We start from the raw sequence: 27,140 nt of genomic DNA on the forward strand, positions 1-27,140 counted from the left end.
ATTTGAAGTCACTTTGAGGGGTCTTTATGACAGAAAATACCCAAAAGTGACACCATTCTAAAAATTGCACCCTTCAAGGTGCTCAAAACCACATTCAAGAACTTTATTAACCCTTCAGGTGCTTCACAGGAATTTTTGGAATGTGGAAGAAAAAAATGAACATTTAACTTTTTTATTCACGAATATGTTACTTTAGACCCAATTTTTTTTTATTTTTGCAGGGGTAACAGGAAAAAAAGGACCCCAAAATTTGTTGTACAATTTCCCCTGAGCACGCAGATACCCCATATGTGGGGAAAAACCACTGTTTGGGCGCACGGCAGGGTTCAGAAGGGAAGGAGCACCATTTAACTTTTTGAATGTAAAATTTGCTTGAATAATTAGCGGACACCATGTTGCGTTTGAGGAGCCCCTGATGTGCCCCACAAGTGACACCATTTTAGAAACTAGACCCTCAGGGAACTTATCTAGATGTGTGGTGAACACCTTGAACCCCAAGGTGCTTCACAGAAGTTTATAACATTGTGCTGTAAAATTAAATTTTCACATTTTCCCCCAAAAATGTTTTTTAGCTCCCAATTTTGCATTTTCATAAGGTTAACAGGAGAAATTTCACCATGCAGCTTGTTGTTCAATTGCTCCTGAGTAAGCAGATACCCCATATGTGGGGCAAAACCACTGTCTTGGCGCACAGCAGGGTTCGGAAGAGAAGCAGCGCCATTTGACTTTTTGAATGTAAAATTTGCTTGAATAATTAGCGGACGCCATGTTGCGTTTGGAGAGCTCATGATGTGCCTAAACAGTGGAAACCCCCCACAAGTAACACCATTTTGGAAACTAGACCTCTCAAGGAACTTATCTAGATAGTGGTGAGCACCTTGAACCCCCAGGTACTTTACAGAAGTTTATAACATGGAGTCGTGAAAATAAAAAAATCTAACTTTTTCCACAAAAATGATCTTTTAGTCCCAATTTTTTTATTTTCACAAGGGTAAGGGGAGAAAATGGACCCCAAAAACTTTTTTGCTATTTCTCTTGAGTACTCCAATACCCCATATGTGGGGAAAATACAGTGTTTGGGCGCATGGCAGAGTTCAGAAGGGAAGGAGCACTGTGTGACTTTTTGAATGCAAAATTTGTTGGAATTGAGAGCGGACGCCATGTCGCGTTTGGAGAGCCCCTGATGTGCCTAAATAGTGGAAACCCCCCACAAGTGACCCCATTTTGGAAACTACACCCCTCAAGTATTTTATCAAGGGGTATAGTGAACATTTTGAACCCAGAGGTACGACACAGAATTTGATAACATTAGGTCATCATATTGAATAAGTTGTCATTAGTCTTGAGTGCAAGTGATCGCTACTTGAGTTTGCATCGGGTACTCAGGTATTCACCATGTATCAAGGGTGCTCGAGTGACATGCTCGAGTCTCCGCACACATGTTTCACGGTTATTAGACACCCGAAAAAAAACATGTGGGGATCGCTCATGCATGGCAGGAAATCCCCGCAAGTTTTTTTTGGCCACGAAGCATATGGGGCGGAGACTCGAGCATGTCACTCGAGCACCCGCGATACTCAGTGCATACCCAAGCACCTGATGCAAATTCAAGTAGTGAGCACTTGCACTCAACGCTAGTCGCCATATCGTCATCTTTTTTTTTTTTACTTTTGAAAAAAATCCCAACACAACCCTAACCCTAACACAACCCCAACCCTAACCCTAGCCCAACCCTAACCCTAACCCTAGAATTTATTTTTTACGCCATTCCTCGTGCGGTATAAGTGATTAGACAACTTTATTCTTTGGGTCAGTGCGATTACAGCGATACCAGAATCATATGGGGTTTTTATGATTGACAACTGTCACACACTAAAAGACGCATTTTTTTGCAAAATCTAGTTTTTGCATCGCCATATTTTGAGAGCTATAATTTTTCCATATTTTGGCCGACAGTCATGTGATGGCTTGATTTTTGCGGGATGAGTTGACGTTTTTATTGGTGCCATTTTCAGGCACGTGACATTTTTTGATCGCTTTCTTTTCCGATTTTTGGGAGGCAGAATAAACAAAAACCAGCAATTCCAGAATTTTTTTAATGTTTTTTTTTATGCTGTTCCGCGTGTGGTAAAATTGATAAGGTAGCTTTATTCTTCGGGTCAGTACCTTTACAGCGGTACCACATTTATATAGTTTTTTTATGTTTTGGCGCTTTTACACAATAAAAGCTATTTTATAGAAAAAAAAATTTTTTTTCATCGCTTTAATCTGAGAGCTATACCTTTTTTATTTTTTGACTGATGGAGCTGTATGGTGGCTTGTTTTTTTGTGGGACAAGATTAAGTTTTCAGCGGTACCATTTTTACTTATATTTGTCTTTTTGATCGCGTGTTATTTCATTTTTTGTTTGGCGGTATGATGATAAAGCATTGTTTTTTGCTTTGTTTTTTATTTTATTTTTTTACCGTGTTCACTAAAGGGGTTAACTAGTGGGACAGTTTATAGGTCAGGTCGTTCCGGATGCGGCGATACAAAATATGTGTACTTTTATTGTTTTTTTTGTTTTTTTTTTCATAATAATATTTATTGATGGGTACATTATATTTTTATTTTTGGTGGATTATTTTTTTTATCTTTTTAAATATTTTTACATTTTTTTTTTCATTTTTTAACACTTTGTGGACTTTTATTCTGTGTCCAACTCTGGGACTTTCACTTTTTTATTCTGATCGCCTGTATAGCACAGGAATGCAGCACCATCCCTGTGCCATGCAGATAGTCAGCGCTGGACAGGGAGAAGATAGTTTTGTCATGCACTGCGCATGACCAAAGAATATTCCTGCTGTCTGGTGACCCGGATGTTGTGATGACGACATCGGGTCGTCATGATCACATCGGGTCGTCATGGCAACATCCGGGAAGCCGCGACAGACAGCTCTGGAGGCTGGAAGAGGAGGTGAGTATTCCGATCACCTCCCCTTGCTACCGCAATGCTGCGATCGACTTCTATTACAGCATTGCGGGTGTTAATGTGCCGGGAGCGGCACATAGTACCGGGTGTCAGCTGTGACTTTCAACTGACACCCGGCGGCGATCGCCCCGCACCGCTTGTGTGCGGGCGCGATTGCCATATGACCTAATAGTACGTCATTGGTCCAATCGGCCCAGGTCACCAAAACGTACTATTAGGTCATACATCAGAAAGGGGTTAAGGTTGGTGGGGCCCAATTAGAGATATTGCTGTAGGACTTGTGATTTCTATCTACGCCACTGTGTATAGGATAATAGAGTATAATAAAGTTGTTATGGACGTGACTTAACATTGTGTAGTGAGTCTGTTGTGCCAATAGTGACGGATATTTCTTGTTGCCAAAACTGTGATAGTAACATAGTTTGTAAAGCCGAATAAAGACTTGCGTCCATCAAGTTCGACCTGTTAGTTCTGTAATTGCTAAAGTTGATCCAGAGGAGGGCAAAAACCCCAAATGATTTAGCCAATCTTCACCTGAGGAAAAATTCCCTCCCGACTCTGAAACCAACAGTCAGAATAAATCCCTGTATCAACCTACTATTTTATTTTATTTTTAAGTATACGCTGAAATCTGCCTGGTATCTAGAAATGCATCCAGTCCCCGCTTGAACTGGTGTAGTGAATCCGACATTACCGTCTCCTCACTCAGTGAATTCCATATTCTCACTGCTCTTACCGTAAAGAACCCCTTCCTATGCTGGTGCTGAAACCTTTTCTCTTCCAGTCTTAGTGAATGCCCTCTTGTTACCGTAATATCCCTCCTTTTGAACAAATCCCGGGCAAGATCTCTATACTGTCCCCTAACATATTTGTACACATTTATTATGTCCCCCCTCAACCTTCTCTTTTCCAGGCTGAATAGTCCTAGTTTTGCCAACCTCTCTGGGTATTGCAGTCCCTCCATTCCCTTTATTAATTTTGTTGCCCTCCCTTGTACCTTTTCAAGCTCGTTTATATCCTTTCTATATATTGGGGCCCATAACTGAGCACAGTATTCCAAGTGTGGTCTGACCAGAGCTTTGTACAGTGGAAGAACAATGTTCTCATCCTTTGCAGCTATACCTCTTCTGATACATCCCATTACCCTGTTTGCCCTTACAGCAGCGGCCTGACTTTGGGCACTCCAATTTAGTTTGCTATCAGTCAAGATGCCCAAGTCCTTCTCCATCTCTGAATTCCCCAATGATTTCCCATTCAGTGAGTACTGGTGACTTCCATTTTTCCTTCCCATATGTATGACCTTACATTTCTCCTCGTTAAACCTCATTTGCCATTTAATGCTCCACCTACCCAGTTTATCCAAATCCCTCTGTAGGTCTGCACTGTCCTCTTTTGTATTAATTGTTTTACATAACTTTGTGTCATCTGCAAATATTGATATTTTACTATTTATCCCGTTGACTATGTCGTTAATAAAGATATTAAATAACATTGGGCCTAGTACAGACCCCTGTGGTACCCCACTAGTGACACTTACCCAATCTGAGTATATTCCATTTATAACCACCCTCTGCCTTCTATCCCTTAGCCAGTTAGCTACCCACTTGCAAACATTGATATTTTTATTCACGTTAAATCTTTGCTAACCAACTGTCATTAGTGCAATCATACAACATACAAGCCTCTGATTGCTCAGGTGATGCACTGTACTACTGTGTTATCCCTTGACTGTCAGTGTAATACTAACGGCCCTATACACATGATAGATATTGGCCGAACGGTCATTTGGCAGACTGCTATCTCTCCCATATACACAAATATTCCAGCTTTCCTGTGGTCTGTATGAGAGAGTCGCCTCCAGACTCCTCTAGTGGAGGATTATCTACAGGAAGAACAAACGGATTAACCTCTGTAATTCAGGCCCCCAAATACATTATATAGTCAACCAAATCCCCCAAAATCTGTGCTTTCATGCAACTTTAGTCTAATGCGTATGAGGGTGTTAAAAGGCAACTTATTGGACACTCCCTTTGGCCCGACATAGTAGACATTCGTACATTGCAGGCCCAGACACCATTATTAGGCATTTAAATATCGTAGTAACTAGTCAGCCCCATACTATCGAGTACTTGGGGGAGAAGGGGCATTGAGCCGAACTCTGTCAAACCTTCTTAGATGCCATCTGTGCTTTTGACAGCAGTAAGTGGTTAAACTGCCAGGGTTTTTGTTGCAGCCGCACTTGTGCCAACCCTGCAGTGTACATCTATGTTTTGATGCCCAAAAGACTTAAAATTCATATAGACGGCCGGGGATGATGTAGTCAGTGACTGACTTTGACCAAATATGTTCCCGAGCCATAGTAGAAGATAAAGATGTCATCCACTTCATGAAGTAGTTATTTCTCATGTTACGTGTAATGAATATCTCCTGCGGTATTGCTAATGCCTATTCCAGTGTCAGTAAATGATTAGAGAATTCACTTTATGGAAGATGAGTCTATGAGAAACGTATTCAGCTGCAGACTCCAAGGAAGAAACTGCTTGTTGTCTGTGGCCTAAAATATATAGGTTTTATTAGTAGATGTAAAGAATAAAACTAAATACTGTAAAATAATAAATCTCCTCATATGTTTCTCTTATTATCTCCAGTAATTGGATTATTACACAGGATTTTTATGATGTTACATCGGCTCATATTCTTATTCAGGTCTCTACAATATCAGATCCTCTCAGTGAAGATCTACTATATAAGAGAATTTTCCTGATTTACCCATCAAAGATGGATATGGACAGAGACAAGATGGCGGAGAGGATATTACACCTCACCCTAGAGATCCTCTTCCGTCTTACTGGAGAGGTGAGAGATTCTGATGACGTCACATTACATCATTCTTATCTATGGGAATAACAGATGGACAGAACTGGAGAGGAGAGGACTCTGGAAATGTCTGTAGTGAGATTTATGAATGTGTCTCTCCATAACCAGGATTACACAGTAGTGAAGAAGACCTCTAGTGAGCGCTGTCAGGACCCTGTGTCTGAAAGATGGGGAAGACCCCTGAGCCCAATCACAGGGCCTCCACCTCAACCCCTGATACATGAGGACATCAATGACCAGAAGATCCTAGAACTCACCTACAAGATGATTGAGCTGCTGACTGGAGAGGTGACACTGCTGGGAATTCTGGGACATTATACAGTAACGCTATGAAAGGATCGGGGGATGACGGTATCATTGTATGTGTCAGGTTCCTATAAGGTGTCAGGATGTCGCTGTCTATTTCTCCATGGATGAGTGGGAGTATTTAGAAGGACACAAAGATTTGTACAAAGACGTCATGATGGAGGTTCCCCAGCCCCTCACATCACCAGGTAATAGACAGGACTAAATACACACGGCCTATAATTATCTGTATGTAAAGAATGAATTCAGTCCCTGTATGTGTTTCCTCCAGATCTATACAGTAAGAGGACAACACCAGACAGATGTCCCCGTCCTCTTCTTCCACAGGACTGTAAACAAGAAGATCCCAATGTTCCTCAGGATCATCAGGTAGATGGAGAGAAGGTGTCATGAGATCTCTCCTATGATGTGTAGATGGCTGTGAAGGTCTTGTGTTCAGTCTTGTTTTATCCACAAGTATTATATGTTTTATACTTGTGTAATGAGAAGGGTGGAGATGGCAGGATTAGTGCTAATCATAGATGTGACTTCTCATCTGTCTGTGACTTTTACAATATTTGTTTTCAGGGTGAAGATCTGACCCATATTAATACTACAGAGACATATGTGAGGGGTGATGAGTGGTGTAAAGAGGAGATTCCTACAGATAACCTCCCAGGTGAGTAGTAACCACTAAATGCTGAGAAGTCACAGATCCTTCTCCGTCGCTGTCTGTTTCTGCTTTATCGGTGGTGTAATCCGGCCGTATTACAATCGTGTGATCACCATTTTACCCCTAGACCACAATATTCTGCTCCACCAAAAACTGTTCAAATGACTTTGGGCATTAAAAGCCATTTTCTCTAGAACTTACAACCTGGAGGATACACCTTCTAACTGAAATTAGAAGTCGCTGACCCTTACCTGCCCAGATCTATAAACTGAAAAGCCAAATGACAGCGTACGTAGAATGTGCTGACAATTTAGAAAATCACTTGAAGAAAAATATTATTACAGAAAGTGGAGGGTAATGATGCTGTTGGCTTCCTAGAACCCTGATATCTTATTGGATGAATCTACCTTCTCTCCCTTCTGTGTTGCTGAATGTCTTCATATGGTCCCTACAAGACCAGGTCCAGTCTTTCTGGCCAAACTTCACTTTTTGTGATTGATAACATTAAATGTGCAGTGAGGGCCAAGTGTGAATTTCTGTACAATAACAATAGAATTTACCTTTATCTTAAATTTTCAATTTCTTTTAAAACCAACTAACTTCAAACAGGAATGTGATAAACTACATAAAAAACATTACACCTGTGCCATGATATATCTCTAAGCTGTGCGTGGCTGATGGCTGTAATATACATTTATTCCCGCCTGCAGGAGATGTGTTGGCTCGAGCCCTGGTTTCATGGATTCACTCCACGTCATAGATTCCATTATGTTTTCAATCCTAAGGAATTCAGATTACTGCACAATCTCTCCTGAAATGGGGGCGCTAATACTTTCTCTACTCTTCTGGTCAGGACTCATAGTAGCTCCAATGGTCCACCATAAATGAGTGCGACTCCAGTTTAGTGTTGGAGCTCTCCCCTCATACATATGTTGATGTTGGGAATGTAACATTTTTTTTTATTTTATGTCTATTTTTTATAGGTTCATTCTGTGTAATAGTTTGATTGTGATGGGATCAGCCAGCCTCACTTATGTGACTCTGTAGCTCCCTTGTAGTCTTTCAAAAAGGTCTCCATTGCCTCTTCCAAATGCCTTAGATCTAAATTTAAGATACCTCAGCTCTGCACTATTATAAAAAGGTCTCCTTGAATGTCTAATATTTCTTCATGAAACTCATCTGATAGATAATATTGTCCCTTACGATGGTTTAGATTGCCAAGAGCCACCGAGCCCCATACTCTAATTACGCCAGGGAGGTTTCACCACTAGTTACTCATCTTTTATTGATGAAGACTGTTCAGTTTGATCATTTTAGTAGATGTGTTATTGTCTATACCCACAATTTTTGACTAGGCAAAAAAATGGAAGCTGGCACGTTTAGGCAGGCTGCGCTGCAGGAATGAAGAGGCTTGGGATTCCAAGACGGCTTTTATTAATACCAACACGTTTCTGTGCCGGATCGGCGCCTTTCTCAAAGTATAAAAACCAAATGCCTCAATTTTTGACTACAGTAGTTAATGCCCAAAATACTCTGATTTAACCACTTCCTGCAGCCAGTTTTGTGTTCCTAATTAGGCCCCAATTTTCACATCTGATGTGTGACACTTTATGTGCTGAGAACTTTGGAATTCTTCACAAAGGATAATAGAAACAAATGGACTTTTACAAATTATTTTCCAACTTTTCTTGAATTTGACAATACCCTATATACGGTTGTACACTACTGTCTGGACACATGGCAGGTTAAGAAAGGAAGGATTTAGCTATTTGAATGCAGATCTTGCTGGAATAGTTTGCAGACACAATGTATTAGGGCACTTTTCGTGGTCACCTGGCAGCTCAAAAGATGGCTCCTACGAACAGGCTTGGCACTATCCACCCCGTTTTCCAGATCTCAGGAATTTTCTAGTTCATCACCCTTTAAACATTAAAGGGTGATGAACAAGGACTTACACAGAGACCGCTAAGCTTGGGCCACGGTGTTACCTGCTATTCTCTGTGATGTGACTTGGCAAGAAGAATAGTCAGGTAGCCGAGTCAGAATCAGGAGGGCAGAGAAAATACAAAATCAGATGACACAAGAGTGGTCAGTAAATGGGCCGGGGTCACAACAGGAAACAAATACACAAGCTGTGAGATGAGTACAGAGGACTGAACCAGAGGAGAACAAGGCTGTATCTGGCAGCTTCCAGCAATATGCTCTGAGCTTTACTAGGGTGTGGTGCTTTCCAGCTGGCTAAAGCAGGAAGCTGATTACTCAAGCTGGACAGCACACACACCCATACTGCCAGACTGGATGGTACTATACAGTGGTGGCCAAAAGTATTGGCACCCCTGTAATTCTGTCAGATAATACTCAGTTTCTTCCTGAAAATGATTGCAATCACAAATTCTTCGGTATTATTATCTTCATTTAATTTGTCTTCAATGAAAAAACACAAAAAGAATTGTCCTAAAGCCAAATTGGATATAATTCCACACCAAACCTAAAAAAGGGGGTGGACAAAAGTATTGGCACTGTTTGAAAAATCACGTGATGCTTCTTTAATTCGTGTAATTAACAGCACCTGTAACTTACCTGTGGCACCTAACAGGTGTTGGCAATAACTAAATCACACTTGCAGCCAGTTAACATGGATTAAAGTTGACTCAACCTCTGTCCTGTGTCCTTGTGTGTACCACATTGAGCATGGAGAAAAGAAAGAAGACCAAAGAACTGTCTGAGGACTTGAGAAACCAAATTGTGAGGAAGCATGAGCAATCTCAAGGCTACAAGTCCATCTCCAAAGACCTGAATGTTCCTGTGTCTTCCGTGCGCAGTGTCATCAAGAAGTTTAAAGCCCATGGCCCTGTGGCTAACCTCCCTAGATGTGGATGGAAAAGAAAAATTGACGAGAGATTTCAATGCAAGATTGTGCGGATGGTGGATAAAGAACCTCGACTAACATCCAAACAAGTTCAAGCTGCCCTGCAGTCCGAGGGTACAACAGTGTCAACCCGTACTATCCGTCGGCGTCTGAATGAAAAGGGACTGTATGGTAGGGTACCCAGGAAGACCCCACTTCTTACCCCGAGACATAAAAAAGCCAGGCTGGAGTTTGCCAAAACTTACCTGAGAAAGCCTAAAACGTTTTGGAAGAAAGCTCTCTGGTCAGATGAGACAAAAGTATAGGTTTTTGGGAAAAAGCATCAACATAGAGTGTACAGGAAAAAAAAGAGGCATTCAAAGAAAAGAACACGGTCCCTACAGTCAAACATGGCGGAGGTTCCCTGATGTTTTGTGGTTGCTTTGCTGCCTCTGGCACTGGACTGCTTGACCGTGTGCATGGCATTACGAAGTCTGAAGACTACCAACAAATTTTGCAGCATAATGTAGGGCCCAGTGTGAGAAAGCTGGGTCTCCCTCAGAGGTCATGGGTCTTCCAGCAGGACAATGACCCAAAACACACTTCCAAAAGCACTATAAAATGGTTTGAGAGAAAGCACTGGAGACTTCTAAGGTGGCCAGCAATGAGTCCAGACTTGAATCCCATAGAACACCTGTGGAGAGATCTCAAAATGGCAGTTTGGAGAAGGCACCCTTCAAATATCAGGGACCTGGAGCAGTTTGCCAAAGAAGAATGGTCTACAATTCCAGCAGAGAATTGTAAGAAACTCATTGATGGTTACCGGAAGCGGTTGTTCGCAGTTATTTTGGCTAAAGGTTCTGCAACCAAGTATTAGGCTGAGGGTGCCAATACTTTTGTCCGGCTCTTTTTTGGAGTTTTGTGTGAAATGATCAATGATTTGATTTTTGCTTCATTCTCTTTTGTGATTTTTCCTTGCAAGCAAATTAAATGAAGATAATAATACCAAAGAATTTGTGATTGCAATCATTTTCAGGAAGAAACTGAGTATTATCTGACAGAATTGCAGGGGTGCCAATACCTTTGGCCACCACTGTAGGTCTCAGGCACCCTAATCTTAGTGGCTGGGCAGAGCCTGGGCCGCCTAGAGCTTCTTGCTCCGACACCTTCATTACTAGTACCACCTGCAGAATGAATAAGACAGCGCCTGGTGACAGAAGCAGATGTCTCAGGAGCAGGTCACAAAGGAGATGGGACACCCCTTTTGAAGAAGCCCTAATATGACAAAATGACAGAAAACCAGAGCAGTAGAAATCCCCTAGGAGTAGTGACTATTTTGACTCCACAGGCTCTTTCTAGAAATTAGCATGTAGTGGATGTTGGAGAGTGAAAATTGCTAAATAGTATTTTATTGCCCAACACATATTACCCAGATTGTGCTCCAGGAGACACACACCATCAATTAAGTGGGTTCTTCTCACTATAGTAATGTCAAATACATGGATGCTAAATGTGGCTTGGGCACACTGCAAGGCTCAGAAGTGAGGGGGAGATTTGACTTTGGGAGAGCGGATCCTGCTGGATTGGTTTATGGAAGCCATGTTTCTTTTTAAGAGCCTTTTAGTCACTAATAATGTGGAAACCTCTGTTTTTCCATTGACAGGTGATGGACCTGAGTGGGGACTTGTTTTTGGTGAGATCAGTAGAAGTTGTTATTGCTATAATTTTCACCTACATAACATTGTTTGGTGGCTTTTTATTCCCTATTTGGGAAGCAGAATGAAAAAACAGTTGAACACCACGCTCTACTGGTTCATCCTATGAGGTTTTATATTAGACTGTGAACTGTCATTGTCTTTGTGAATAATTCTATATTTTTACATAACTGGCCGTTTTTACAGACAGTTCAAGTAGAAATGTTGAACAATATAAAATTCAAGGATATTTTATTCAAAAATAATTGGTTTTATTCTTGGCAGATGACTGTACCAGGAGATCAGAGGGACAGATGACATCTTCAAATTTTAAATCAAATGATCTCGATATCCCACAGGATACAATTGAAGTGAATGCCATTACTCCAGACATACTATCATCCCTTCACAGCAAAGATCTGTCATCTGATGCTTTGAAACAGGTCTCATCTTCTGATTCATTACCGACTGCTAAGGAAAATGAAAGTAAAAAAATAAGAATTAAAAAACAAATTGCTCCTAAAGCAAAGAAGCCATTTTCACATTCAGAATCTGGAAATAATATTCACTTCGAAAAGCCTTTTCTTAAACATCAAAAAATTCACACTGTGGAGAAAAGATTTTCTTGTTCCAAATGTGGGAAATATTTTAACCAGAAATCAGATCTTGCTAGACACCAGAGAACTCACACAGGTGAGAAGGCATACTCCTGTTCAGAATGTGAGAAATGTTTTAACCGGAAATCAAATTTGTTTAAGCACCAGAAAACTCACACTGGGGAGAAGCCTTTTTGCTGTTCAGAATGTGGGAAATGTTTTAACCAGAAATCAGATGTGATTAAGCACCAGAGAACCCACACAGGGCAGAAACAATTTTCCTGTTCAGAATGTGGGAAATATTTTATGCAGAAATGGAATCTTGTTATACACCAGAGAGCTCACACAGGGGAGAAGCCTTTTTCCTGTTCAGAATGTGGGAAATATTTTATCCAGAAATGGAATCTTGTTATACACCAGAGAAGTCACACAGGGGAGAAGCCTTTTTCCTGTTCAGAATGTGGGAAATGTTTTAACTATAAATCACATTTTGTTAACCACCAGAGAACCCACACAGGGGAGAAGCCTTTTTCATGTTTAGAATGTGGGAAATGTTTTGGGAATAAATCATCTCTTCTTAGTCACCAAAGAGCTCACACAGGGGAGAAGCCTTTTTCATGTTCAAAATGTGGAAAATGTTTTGGGAAAAAATCAATTCTTCTTGGTCACCAGAGAACTCACACAGGGGAGAAGCCTTATTCATGTTCAGAATGTGGGAAATATTTTAACCGAAAATCAAATCTTTATAGCCACAAGAGAATCCACACAGGGGAGAAGCCTTTTTCATGTTCAGAATGTGGGAAATATTTTAACCGGAAATCATATCTTTATAGGCACCAGAGAATCCACACAGGGGAGAAGCCTTTTTTATGTTCAGAATGTGGGAAATATTTTATCCAGAAATCTGATTTGATTAAGCACCAGAGAACCCACACAGGGGAGAAGCCTTTTTCATGTTCAGAATGTGGGAAATATTTTAACCAGAAATCGCATCTTGATAGACACCAGAGAATCCACACAGGGAAAAGCCTTTTTCATGTTCAGAATGTGGGAAATGTTTTAACCAGAAATCAGGTTTAGTTATGTACCAGAGAACCCACATAGGGAGACACCTTTTTCATGCTCAGAATGTGGGAAATATTTTGTGAAGAAATCGTCTCTTCTTAGTCACCAAAGAGTTCACACAGGGGAGAAGCCTTTTTCATGTTTTTAATGTGGGAAATGTTTTACACGGAAATCAACTATTAAAAAACATCAGAGAAGGCACACAAGGGAGAAGCCTTTTTCATATTCAGAATGTTGGAAATGTTTTAATCGAAAATTGTACTTTCTTAAAGGGGTTGTCCACGATTAGGGAAATCCCTTGTCATTCCTCATATTTGGCTCGTTAAAATAAAAACACTCATATTCACCATTCCAGCTTTGTCGGCAATCGCATTCCCGGGGCTCATGTGAGGTTGTTACATCACATGAGTCCTGTGCCCAATCAGCGACGGCTTCACTATCCCTACCTTCGGATGCATTGAACATCAACAGGAAGCCAGGGCTGCGGCTGCTCTCTGACTTCTTGATGTTCAATTTGTCTGAAGATGGGGACAATCACGCCAGCACTAATTGGCTGAAGAACTCACGTGACATAACAACCTCACATGAGCCCCGGGAACGCAAGTGATGACACCGCTTGAACGACGCCTCCATGGGAGGTTTGTATCAGTGCTTTTATTTTAACACGACCAAACATGAGGATTGAGAAGGGGTTGTCCATGTAGTGGACCACACTTTAAAAGTAAAAAATCTCACACAGAGAAGCCATTGTCATACCTAGAGTGTGAAAAATGAATTACTGGAAAATTGTATTTTGTTGACCATCAAAAATAATTCAGACTTAGATAAACTATATGTGTTATTGACACATTGTACAAAGAGATTTAACAGACATTGTATTAATAAATGAGAAAGGGAAATCACTTTAGAACGTATCATATTTCTTGGCCTATAAGACATTTTTATCATGAAAATATCTTGTTAATAAGTGTGTCTTATAAACTGGAGGCAGCATCTCATGACAGAGGAGAATGCTGAGACAGTGTCTTTCCTGATCACTGAGAGTACTGCTCTCTCTCCTCCAGCCCCACCTGTATATAACTGATTGGTGCTGAGCAGGAGGGGAAGGTACCAGGACCGGTACAGAGGCTGCACGTCCTGAGTGAGCAGCTAAAAAACCTTCCACCTGACTAGCTCAAGGACCTTTCCGATCATGTAATCATTCACATGACCTGGAAGGAACTGCAAAATGGGGAAATGTGTACACAGTGTTTTTGTATGCAAATTTGCATATAATAATAATAATAATCTTTATTCTTATATAGTGCTAACATATTCCACAGCATTTTACAGACATTATCATATGTAGCAGAGCTGTGTATGTATGTAAATGTGCATATGTAGTAGAGCTGTGTGTATGTAAATTTGTCTCACAAAGAAAAATCTCCATTAAAATGTATATACTTTATTTATACCTTATTAAAAAGGAACTACTACATATGTTCCCGTTCAAATTTTACAAATTGGCACTATAGAAATGAAAAAAATGTATGTAATTCCGAGGCCATATAAATTAAATCAGGGGTTAAAGGCAGGTAGGGGAGGTGGGGATGGAGCCTCAATCCTTTCCCTATTTGTTATCCCTCATTATTTACCCTTCCTTTCCGCTGAGGTTTACACCCTAAAAGAGCGCAAGTTGTGGCACCCCCACTTTCTGTCGTATCACCCTAATTATCCCTAGATGATCCTAGGTACTACAACCACTCACAGGAGGAAAAAATTAAACCAAACATAGTTTTGGCAAATAGTTATCAGCCAAGATATCCATAAATAAAGTCACAATGCGTGAACCAACAGTATAGCTTATACTACATTAAGAGGCTCCTTCAATATCTGCAGAGGTATACCGGATTTTTCGGACTATAAGACGCACTTTTTTCCTCTAAAATTTTTAGAGGAAAGTGGGTGGTGCGTCTTAAAGTCCGAACATATGTTCTGTGGCTGGTGGGGGGCTGGGGGTGAGCGACAGCGGGGCACAGGAGGTAGCAGCCACCTGCTGCAGCCTACGCTGTGCCTGCTGCTAAAGAAAATGAATATTCCCTGCTCCCCACGCCCATGGGCGTGGGGAGCAGGGAATATTCATTCTCCTTAATAGCGTGCCCACTGTAACCATAGCTCGGCTCCTGCTGCAGCCGGCGGTCTGTGTGCCCACTATTAAAGCTCATGAATATTCGCTACAACCCACTCCCATGGGTTGTAGTGAATATTCATGGTCTTTAATAGCGTGCACACTGACCGCCGAGCGCAGCAGGAGCAGCACTGCAGCTACAGTGTGCACGCTGTGTGAGGGTGCATGGCAGGGACGCCATGCAAACCCTGCTATGCGCGGCTCACAGTGAGTGTCAGCAGCAGAGCGGAACGCAGCACTGAAGGAGAGAGGAGGGGAGTATGATTCTTTATTTTTTTTTGTGGGCAGAGTGATGGGGGCTCAAGGGGTGCCATGCATACCAGGATTAAGGGGTGCCATGCATACCAGGATGGGGGATCAAGGGGTGCCATACATACCAGGATAGGAGATCAATTGGCGCCATGCATACCAGGATGGGGGATCAAGGGGTGCCATTCATACCAGGATGGGGGAACAAGGGGTGCCATGCATACCAGGTTGGGGGAATCGGGGTGCCATGCATACCAGGATCAAGGTGTGCCATGCATACCAGGAAGAGGGGTGCCATGCATACAAGGATGGGTGATCAAGGGGTGCCATGCATACCAGGATGGGGGATCAAGGGGTGCCATGCATGCCAGGATGGGGGGATCAAGGGGTGCCATGCATACCAGGATAGGGATGAGGGCCATGTATACCAGGATGGGGATGAGGGCCACGTATACCAGGAAGGAGGGACCATACATACAAGGATGGAGGATATTAACAGAATTGGGGGACATTATCCCAATACCAGTGTCAGCAGCAGACCCCCTCCCCCATAAAAATGACCACATTTTTTGCTTACATCTTTTTTTCTATTTTCCTCCTCTAAAACCTAGGTGCGTCTTATGGTCCCGTGTGTCTTATAGTCTGAAAAATACGGTAATTCAAATATGAAGACATGAGACTAAATAATAGTGTCCATGCCTCTTAAAAAGATGCCAATAGTGCTACAGTGTTGTCACAGGCAAATAAAATGACCATGCATGAAATTCACACATAGCTTATATTACATATAAAGCTCCTTCTACAGAGGTAGAATTCAAATGTTCATGAAACAAATTAATACATTTTCCGTGCCTCTAATAAGGTGCCAATAGTGCTACAATTTTGTCACAGACAAAATACCTCTACATGTTGTAAATAGCGATTCCATTCAAAATGTAGTAGATCCCAGCTTGTCACAGAACTATATATATAGAAACCCCACATAGCTACCATTGTAATGTGACCCCAACACGTTTCCCCATTCCTGTTCAAGGTTCATCAGGAGGCTTTTTAGAAATAACCTTTTTGGGAAGTGTAGGATCACTTGTGGTTTCAAAAATTCATGTCATTCGTCTCTCAGCAGGTCATAATCCCATGTACAGCACCCTTAAATATGAGCTGTGTGTATGTAAATGTGCGCATGTAGAACAGCTGTGTGTGTGTATGTATAAATCTGTACATGTAGCAGAGCTGAGTGTGTGTGCACTGTCCACATAGAAGTGTTGTGTGTCTATATGTGCACTGTAAACTGTTCAATAATGTTCGTACTGGAAGAGGAAAAAATTGCTTGCACCAACTACCTTGGTGTTCTTATATCCAATCAAATACTGGACTTCAGCAATCAAGCCTGATGGTACCGGTTGCTCACATAAATAAGTACATAAAGGTGAAAAAAAGTGGCACTCATCGGTCCTGTAAAATCCAATATCTTTATTTAACAAAATATTAAAACTGGAACAGAGCTCATGGAAAGGATGACTGCCGTTTTGTGCTAGTCTGTGCTTCAACGGGTCCTTGGGAAACATTTAATTTCCAGAACCCGTTGAAGCGCAGGCTAGCGCAAAATGGGCGTCATCCTTTCCATGTGCTTTGTCCCTCTCAGCAGCCAGTTATAATCTTGTGTTAAATAAATACATTGGATTTTACAGAACCAGTGAGTGCTACTATTATTATTATTTATTATTATAGCGCCATTCATTCCATGGCGCTTTACATGTGAAAGGGATATACATAGCACAAACAATTGCAATAAATTTTGAACAATACAAGTCGGCGGCTGGTACAGGAGATAAGAGGGGAGTAGAGAAGGAGATCTTGTGAGAATTGGAGGTTGCGTGTAGGTAAGTACCTGGAGAACAGGTCACAGATATATGGAGGAGACACGTTGTGGATGGCTTTATATGCCATGATTAGGGTTTTGAACTTAAGTGTCTGGGCAATGGGGAGCCAGTGAAGGGATTGACAGAGAAGAGAGGCTGGGGAATAGCGGGGGACAGGTGGATTACTCAGACAGCATAGTTTAGGATAGATTGGAGGGGAGCAAGAGTGGTAGAAGGGAGGCCACAGAGCAAGAGGTTGCAGTAGTTGAGGCGGGAGATGATGAAGGCGTGCACTAGTGTGATTGAGGAATGTGCGGATCCAGGAGATATTTTTGAGTTGGATTCGGCAGGGAGTGGAAAGGGCTTGGATATGTGGTTTAAAGGAGATGTTAGAGTCCAGGGTTACCCGGAGGCAGCGGGCTTGCAGGACTGGGGAGAGTGGGCAGCCATTGACTTTGATGGATAGGTCAGTTGGGGAGGTTGAGTGAGACGGTGGAAAGATGATGAGTTCTGTTTTATCCATGTTAAGTTTTAGAAATCTGTCAGAGAAGAAGGATGAGATAGCGGACTGATATTGTGGGATTTTGGTTAGTAGGGAGTTGTGTTGAGCAAATTTGTTCGGCATTTCAAATTCGGGTTCGTGTTTGGGGTTCCAGCCTGTTTGCGCAAAAAAATCGGCTCCTTCCATGAACATCACTGATTTGCCATGCTGTCACGCAGATAACATCAGCTGGAACCTCGAGCACAAACCCGAATTTGAAATGCCAAACAAATTCGCTCAACATTAGTAGGGAGGAGATATCGGGTCCAGAGAGGTAGATCTGTGTGTCATCAGCATAGAGGTGATACTGAAAGCTATGTGATTCTATGAGCTGTCCCAGGCCGAAGGTGTAGATGGAAAAGAGCAGAGGTCCTAGGATTGAACCTTGGGACCACCGTCAGATAGGGGGCGAGATGAGGAGGTGATGTGTGAGTGAGAGACACTTAATGTCCTGTCTGTTAAGTATGAGAAGATCCAAGATAGGGCTAAGTCTTTGATGCCAAGAGAAGAGAGAGTCTGTAGTAAGAGGGAATGGTCCACTGTGTCAAAGGCAGATGACAGGTCCAGGAGGAGGAGGACAGAGTAGTGTCCTTTGGATTTAGCACTTAGTAGGTAGTTGGTGACTTTAGTCAGGGCAGTTTCAGTGGAGTGGTGCGGTGGGAAGCCAGATTGGAGGCGGTCAAAGAGGGAGCAGGAGGAGAGGCGGAGGACAGTTGAGAATGGACGTGTTGTTCCAGTAGTTTTGAGGCGTAAGGAAGAAGTGATATGGGGTGAGAGCTAGTCAGAGATGATGAGTCAAGGGAGAGCTTTTTGAGGATGGGTGTGATCGAGGCATGTTTGAAGCGTGAGGGGAAGACACCAGTTGTTAGTGACAGGTTGAAAATGTGGGTTAGGGTTGGGATGAAGGCTATGGTAAGGTTAGGGATGAGGTGGAACGAGATTGGGTCAAGTTCGCAGGTGGTGAGGTGTGATTTGGAGAGTAAAGAGGAGAGTTGATCGTCTGTAATGGTGGAGAAGCTGGTTTTGGAGGAGGATGGTTGAGTAGGTGTGAGGAGGGGCTGTGGGGACTTTAGGCAAAAGCTTTTTCTGATGTTATCAATCTTCTGCTTGAAGAATAAGGCAAAGTCTTCAGCTGAGATGAGAGGAGAGGGAGGAGGCGCTGGGGGACAGAGGAGAGAATTGAAAGTTTTAATAACTGTTTAGGGTTGTGTGACGGAGGATATGAGCGATGAGAAGCATGTTTGTTTTGCTGCAGTAAGTGTGAACTTGAAGGTAGTGAGGGACTGTTTGAATGCGATGAAGTGCTCATTGGGAGTGGGACCTTTTCCATTTCCGCTCAGCAATCCTGGAGGCCCTTCGCAGTTCTTTAGTCAGGTTGGTGTGTCAAGGTTGCCGGTTGAGTGGGCGAACTGTTGTATATGTGAGGGGGGCGACTGAATTGAGAGCTGCAGCTGTTGTGGTGTGTGGTAGGATGACTCACTCGGCCACTTCCGGAAGTAGACTCAGGAACCCGGGTTTTCTTTGCAGGCTTTATTAAACAGCATAAAGCTCTGCACTCCAGCAAAATAAACACAGCCTTAATTGGCAAAACAACAAAACAAAAGATAAACTGTAGCACAGTCCATATATGTGTGCGCGGTTCACCCACACAGGTTATGTCCAGCCTTCAGCTCCCTACTGAGCTATGGCTGTCCGGTCTGGAGACCCCGCTTCTCTAAACACAACAACAGAAAAAAAATGATGACATTTATACCTTGCTCAGCCACACCCTGAGGTGGAGGTATGGGGAATGACTTCCCTCCCATCGCTACGTCATTCCCATAAAACCACACCCTTTAAGTGAATTAACCCTTCAGCATATAACATGCTGACAGAAAGTTTATTGGCTTCAGTTCACACAGGCAAGCAACCTGTGACATATACCTCCCCTCATAAATCATACCAGTGACTCTGTCACAGGTGTTATATAAAGTGGCAGCAGCATTTTCATCGTGTAATGAACTTATGCCTGTGAGAGGGAGAAGGGATTCAGAGAGTGAGTGTAGGTCAAGGTGTTTGAGATTTCTGCGAGGGTGTGCAAGTTTGTGGAGTGGGGCTTGTGCACCTGGAGAGGAGAGGGAAGAGAATGTGAGTATGTTGTGGTCAGAAAGAGGGTGAAGTGAGCAGAGAGGTTAGATAGGGAACAGAGGCAGGTGAAGATGAGGTCCAGTGTGTGGCCATCTTTGTAAGTGGGGGCTGAAGACCATTGAGCAAGGCCGAAGGAGTAAGCGAGGGATAGAAGCTTGGAGACAGATGGGTGAGATGTGTCAATGGGGATGTCGAAGTCACCCATAATGATAGTGGGGATGTCTGCGGAAAGGAAATGAAGCAGCCAAGTGGTAAAGTGGTCAAAGAAGATAGTGGCTGGTCCTGGGGGGCGGTAAACGACCGCCAGTTGGAGGGGGAGTAGATGTGCACACAGTGCACTTCAAAGGAGGGGAGAGTAATGGAAGGTGGCAGTGGGAAATGGGTGAAGGAGCAGTTGCCTGACAGGAGAAACCCTTCTCCTCCACTATGCTTGCCATTGGAGCGAGGGGTGCAAGAAAGATGGAATCCACCATACGAAAGTGCTGCTGGGGAGGCCGTGTCAGAGGGGGTGAGCCAGGTTTCGGTGAGGCCGAGGAAGGAGTTTATTAGTAATGGAAAGATCATGGATGTAGGAAAGTTTGTTGCACATGGGGCGAGCGTTCCATAGAGCTCCTGTTAATGGGGCTGGGGAGGCGGTGGCTGGGCGGATGGTTATAAGGTTAGAAAGGTTGCGAGAGTTTGTGGCAGATCGTGGATAGGAGGTGGAAGTGACTGTGGGGATGTGGTGAGGAGGACCAGGATTTGGAGAGATATCGCCAGCAGATAGAAGGAGCAGGGAAAGTGTTAGCAGGTGGGAGCAGGAGAGGGCATGAGGCGGCTGTCTGTGTTTGGAGACACAGGAGTGAATATTGAGGAATAGTTCCGAGGAGGAGGTGAGATGAATGGGGAGGATTGAGGGGGAAATGAAGAGTTCTTTTCTAGGTGTAGGGATTAAAGGGGTTAGTAGAAAGTGAAAGACTATAGGGGAGAGAGTGAACACAAATAGAAACATTGTTTACTTTGCCTGGGTATCCAGTTCCCTTCTGTTCCCTTCAGGTTCAATTCAGGAATAATTCAAATGCCACACTTGTAGATCCACACAATTTTTTCTTCTTTTTTTCTCAATAATGTTCGTGCTGTGAATTTATATGTAAATAAAACACATGGTTCAGAGAAAGACTAACAAAAGATTTAGTACATCGCTATTCTACACTAGTGTATTCAAATTTGTAATTTTTCATCCTGTGTAGACACGATGGTCAGTGGGTGCTCTTGTCCTCTGGCCTGGCTCTCTTTAGAAAGAACACACGGCCTGGGTCGCATCCCACTGAACACTCGTACTCTTTCTCCGTGGGCAGAACCCTACTCAAGCAACATAGGGTGAGGGTAGCACACTCCAGTAAGACTTTATTGGGTCATCAACAGTTAACAGCATATATTACATTCCCTGCAGGGACACAAGATTGTCACTGTCACGGAGTCTCACCCTTTCGCTGGCTCTTCAAGGATTAGAACCTCCGCGTATTTGGGGCATGTCCACACTTGCCTGTCTGAGTACCAGCCGTGCTTTCCAGCGCCAGTCTGCCTGTATACCAGCCATGCCCGCCAGCACCTGCCTGTCTGTATTCCAGCAGTGCCCACCAGCACCTGCCTGCCAGTATATCAGCTGTGTTAATATTAAGCAAGCTGCTATCATTTTGCAATGGCATATGGTGTGTATAATCATAATCATGATATGTAGAATCTGCATGGGATGTACAATAGAATTTGGCATATGTGTCTAATGATATTGACTATTTATATTATTGTATAGTTTTTGAATATTTGAAAAATAAATTTATTGACTATTGTTATTTATGTATTATTATGTACTATTATGTATTATGTATTTGTGGCACCCCAGGGGTCTGGTTTTCCACAGTAATGTAATGTTATGTCTGAGAGCAGGTGGGAGGTCCTTTGGTCAGGGATCCTGTGCATGCCACACCTCCTGCCCAGTCTTGGGAGGGGAAGAACTTCCCCTGTATAAACCCGGGGCTGAGGCAGGGAGAGTCAGACAAGGAGAGTGGAGACAAGAAGCAGCATAGGAAACAGCAGAGTTACAAGGAGTCAGGGGCTGGCAGCTGCAGAGCTCGCCCTGACTAAGAAGATTCTTTACCGGACCCGGAGTCCGAGGCTGTGGGGACTAACTCCTACCCAGCAGCAGAATCCGTCAGGCAGGGGATTTCAGGTCCTCTGGCCCAGAAGCCCGAAGGCACGGTCACACGCGTGGGACCAGCACCGCCATCGTGGAGCGGAAGCCATTAGAAGGCCCCGAGTCACCGGCCATACGGGTGAGCACCACACGGTACACTCAGGGACGTGGGCTACTTACATCAGCTTCTAGCAAGGTAGCCAGAAGAGTACAGTCAGTTTGGGAGGCCTACAACTACGCCTGGCCAGGGGAGATCCCATCTGCTCAAAGACTGACCAGGCCCCGTTTGCTAGCAAGTACTCCGGGAGGGTCTGTCGTTGTTACCAGTAAAGACCCTGAACTACACCGTACCGTCTCTGAGTGGTTCCTGCTACCCCCATCATCCACGTCGGCTGCCCTGAGGCCATACCCCTCCCGTTGGGGGTTATACTATCACGCTGCACAATACTACCACCGGCCTCAGCGGTCTGCCCTGCAGCAGCAGCTTCCTGGCTGCACTCAACGGGTGGCGTAGTCATCAACTATTTACTACTAATAGACTGCCGTCTAGTTTGACTCCCTGGGCACGGACCGGGTCACCGCCACGAGACTACAACCCTCCACTGATCCGGCTCTGGGTAGGCTCCCGCGTGCGCAACGCAGCGCGACACAGGCCCAGGGGCGCGTCAACTTTGGCGTAGTCGGCAGGATTTCGTGCCCGCAACCACCGGGTACTGCGTGCCTGAAAAGCAAAGACTGTTCAAACTTACCAGTGGTGAAGGTTTCCCGCCATCCGGCGCCATCTTCTACCTTCTTCCCGCCATCCGCGAAGTTTTCCCGCCATCCGGCGCCATCTTCGACCTTCTTCCCGCCATCCGTGGAGTTTTCCCGCCATTGGACGCCATCTTGAGGACGCCGCGCGGGAAGAAGAGGGGCGTGGACTCCGAAAGCGCGCGAGAACTGAAGCCCCGCCTCACGTCCGGACGTTGCGTAAGGTCCTGGAAGGAGCCCAGCAGACGCCGACGTCACAGGAGCGCGACGGAAGGTCCTCAACCCTGACGATCCACTGCGGAGCCGCGGCCTACGGAAGAGGATCATCGCAAAGTAGGCCACGGTCCACTAGGGGGGAGGAAGATGTCGGATACGGAGGAGAGCTTCACTGCCTCAACCCCCGCCAGCGCTACCGCTGCTGCAGTTATGCCCTTCACCATGCCCTATATCCCGGGAGCAGCTTGGCTATCCCAGTACTCAGGGGAGTCACATACCCTGCATGACTTTAGAGAAAAGCTGGATAGCCTCTTCCAGGTGTACCCCCTCACAGAAGAGCAAAAAGTGAGCATCCTGGTGGCCCAACTAACCGGGGCAGCCAAAAGGGAAGTAAAATCCTGGCCACCTGGGAGGAAGACTGTCGCAGGGATACTAACCCGGCTGAAGGACACCTTTGATACCCGCACCTCAGCCGAGATTAAGCTTAGATTCTACGGGTGCAAGCAGCGAGCGCATGAGAGTATAAGGGACTATGCACTAAACCTACAAGAGGCCCTGAGGGCCATAAAGCAGACCGACCCTGATGGGGTGGGAAACGAGGACAGGCTGTTGACTGAACAATTTATAGAGGGTTTATATTGCAATGCCCACCGAACCCAGTTGCGGGCAATGGCCTTACAGGATCCCCATCTGGACTTTGCACAGTTCAAGGACAGAGCCATCCGGGTGCTCCGAGAACCGGCACCAGGTGGCGTTGTGACCCACAGACGCCCCACTACCACTTACTACCAGGAGGCGGCGCCCTTGTCAGCAGGGCCTGTGGGAGCTGATGCGCAGGCTTTGGACAATGACCCGGCTCCAGACCTACACCATCAGGTCCAAGAGCTAGCTAAGAGCGTTGCTGCGCTAACCCGAACTGTGCAGTCTTTACAGGTTTCCACCCCAGGGAAGATCCAGCTGGCATCCGGACCGGAGGACATCCCGTGGCGTCGACCAAGGAGGACCCCACCGGCCAGAGGAAGACCCAGTGACCGATACAGTGAGGACGGACGACCCATCTGCCGCCGCTGCAATCAACCCGGACATATGGCAAGGTACTGTTCTTTAAACGGGCACAACCTGGGGTAGAGGGCCAACCCCCAGGAAAAAGATCACCAGGCCCATCGAACTGGCGCGACAGATATGTGGGAGGACGTCCAGTCTTGCCTGTGGTACTGGATGGCATTCCCATGAGTGCCCTACTGGACACCGGGTCACAGGTCACCACCATCCCGTACGTGCTCTTCAAGCAGTACTGGAATGACTCGGATATTACCCGCTACCCCGACGACGACTTGAGTATCATCGCCAGCAATGGTCAGCCCGTGCCACAGATCGGATTTAAAGAGGTGACCATCAAAATTGGTAGAGTCGAACTGGCCGCACAGGGACTGATCATTGTAGATATTGATAAACATGAGAGTCACCCAAAAATAACTCTAGGAACTAATGTAATTGAAAATTGTCTTGCAGAGGTGATTTTCCTTTTACAGCAGGTTGCCAAGAATGCCAGCTCCGGCGAGCAGCGGGTGCTCCAGAAAGAGATCCGGGCACTGATGCAACGGCAACAAGTGGAACTCTCCGGCGGTGAGATTGGTAGCGTAAGAATGTGTGACCCTTTTCCTATTGCCATGCCCCCAAAAAGTGAAATGATGATTTGGTGCCGGGCAGCTATTGGTCTGAGAGGTAGAGATTACCAGGCAATGGTAGAACCAGTTTACTCAGACAGTAGGCCCACCATTTTGACAGCACGGGGGGTCGTCAATGTACGCCATGGGAGGGTGCCCGTTCGCATAATAAATATCGGGGAGAGGGAAGTGTACCTGCCCCGGTATGCCACGCTAGCCAAATTATATATCACTAATCAAAATTCTATACAATCTGTGGAACCCTTGCCTCCATCTCACCCGGAGGAAGGTAACGGCTCTAAGAAAGACATGGAGGACTGGTGTCAGCAACTACATCTGGGTACTGACTCCACTCCCTCACATCAGAAACAAGGAGTCTATCGGGTGGTTCAAGAGTATGAGAGAGTGTTTAGTAAACACCCGTTAGACTTCGGGCGAGTCAAGGGGGTAGAACATCGCATCCCCACGGGAGATCATCCTCCCATAAAAGAGAGGTATCGACCCGTACCCCCTGCACATTACCAACACGCCAAGGGGATGCTTAGAGACATGAAGGAGGCTGGGGTAATCCGGGATAGTTGTAGCCCCTGGGCAGCCCCATTAGTTTTAGTCAAAAAGAAAGACAACACCATGAGGATGTGTGTAGATTACCGGAAAATCAACCGTATCACACACAAGGATGCGTACCCCTTACCAAGGATAGAGGAGTCATTGGCTGCTTTAAGATCTGCTAACTTCTTCTCTACCTTGGATCTCACTAGTGGGTACTGGCAGGTTCCTGTAGCAGAGGCGGACCGGGAGAAGACCGCATTCACCACCCCGATGGGACTTAGCGAGTTCACCTGCATGCCGTTCGGACTCTGCAACGCACCAGGAACCTTCCAACGCCTAATGGAGTGTTGTCTGGGCCACAGAAACTTCGAGACGGTCCTGTTGTACCTGGACGATGTCATCGTATATTCCAAGACGTATGAGGACCACCTGAAACACCTGGCGGAAGTGTTCGAGGCTCTGGCGAGTTACGGCCTAAAGGTGAAACCCTCCAAGTGTCACCTCCTGAAACCAAAGGTGCAGTACCTGGGACACGTAGTGAGCGCTGACGGAGTGGCTCCCGACCCTGATAAAATCACCGCAATTAAGGAATGGCCAAGCCCCTCCAGCGTAAAAGAAGTGCGGCAGTTCCTCGGGTTGGTAGGCTACTACCGAAGGTTTATTCCCGGTTTCACCAAAAAGGCAGCACCTATGCAGGACCTCCTGATAGGCCAGTCCCGGAAGGCCAAGAACCAGAAGCCGCCCTTCAAATGGGAAGAGCTGGAAGAAGAGTCCTTCGCCAGCTGAAGATGGCCCTCACGGGGGACGAAATCCTGGCGTACCCGGATTATAGCCAGCCCTTTATCCTCTACACCGACGCCAGTAACATCGGGCTAGGAGCCGTACTGTCCCAGATCCAGCAGGGGAAGGAACGAGTAATCGCCTACGCCAGCCGAAAACTGCGACCCACCGAAAGGAACCCCGAGAATTACAGCTCATTTAAGTTAGAGTTCCTGGCCGTAGTATGGGCAATCACTGAGCGCTTTAAGCATTACCTCGCTTCTTCCCGGTTCACCGTGTACACGGATAACAACCCGCTGACACACCTGGACACGGCAAGACTCGGTGCCCTGGAGCAGAGGTGGATGGCCCGTCTGTCCAACTACGAGTTCACAATTAAATACCGGGCAGGACGCTCCAATACCAACGCGGACGCCCTGTCCAGGATGCCCAACCTGCCGGACGAAGGAGAAGATCCGGAGGGACTGGAAGAAGTTGAACTCCCTGCGTTCCACCGTCATGGGACTATTCAGTATTCCCACCGGGTAAGGAGTAAGCAGGCTGCTACGTTGAACCCCTTACCCCACTACAACTGGGCGGAAACGCAAGACAGCGACCCTGCCGTCCGACTGGTGAAGGAGATGCTGACTCGGCCGGAGGCTCGCCTTGAACCAGACGCTCCGGAGGAAGCCAAACAACTATGGGCAGAGAAGAGTCGACTGTTCCTTTACAAAGGGAAGTTGTGCCGCAGAATGGTTAACTCCCGGACGCATGAATTACTCTGGCAAGTAGTGGTGCCACGAAGAGACGCAGCCATGGTGATGGAGGCATACCACGACGGAGCTGGACACTTTGGGTGGAAAAAGCTGGAGTTCCTGCTGCGCGAGCGGTTCCACTGGGTAGGCATGAGGGGAACCATCGAGAAGTGGTGCAGAGATTGTGGCCCGTGCAACCTGAGAAGGAAGGACCGAGCCAGCCAGAAGACTCCCCTGCAGTCCATCGTCACCCGGCAACCGTTGGAACTGGTAGCCTTGGATCATGTAAAACTGACCCCAAGCAGAAGTGGCTACG

General features: G+C 45.2%; 1 protein-coding gene across 1 annotated transcript; it reads left to right on the top strand.

The window, feature by feature from the left end:
* The first annotated feature begins 6,033 nt into the window (after positions 1–6,033).
* LOC141220294 (uncharacterized) lies at positions 6,034–13,412 on the top strand. The gene is made up of 5 exons (XM_073666248.1): positions 6,034–6,136; positions 6,219–6,342; positions 6,426–6,523; positions 6,722–6,812; positions 11,634–13,412. Exons 1-5 carry the CDS (start codon positions 6,113–6,115, stop codon positions 13,022–13,024), a joined length of 1,728 nt encoding a protein of 575 aa, XP_073522349.1. The 5' UTR covers positions 6,034–6,112; the 3' UTR covers positions 13,025–13,412.
* The last annotated feature ends 13,728 nt before the right edge of the window (positions 13,413–27,140 follow it).

This window comes from Phyllobates terribilis, unplaced genomic scaffold (assembly GCF_046119375.1).
Source record: "Phyllobates terribilis strain yellow unplaced genomic scaffold, ASM4611937v1 Scaffold_280__1_contigs__length_2496652, whole genome shotgun sequence".
Lineage (NCBI taxonomy): Eukaryota > Metazoa > Chordata > Amphibia > Anura > Dendrobatidae > Phyllobates > Phyllobates terribilis.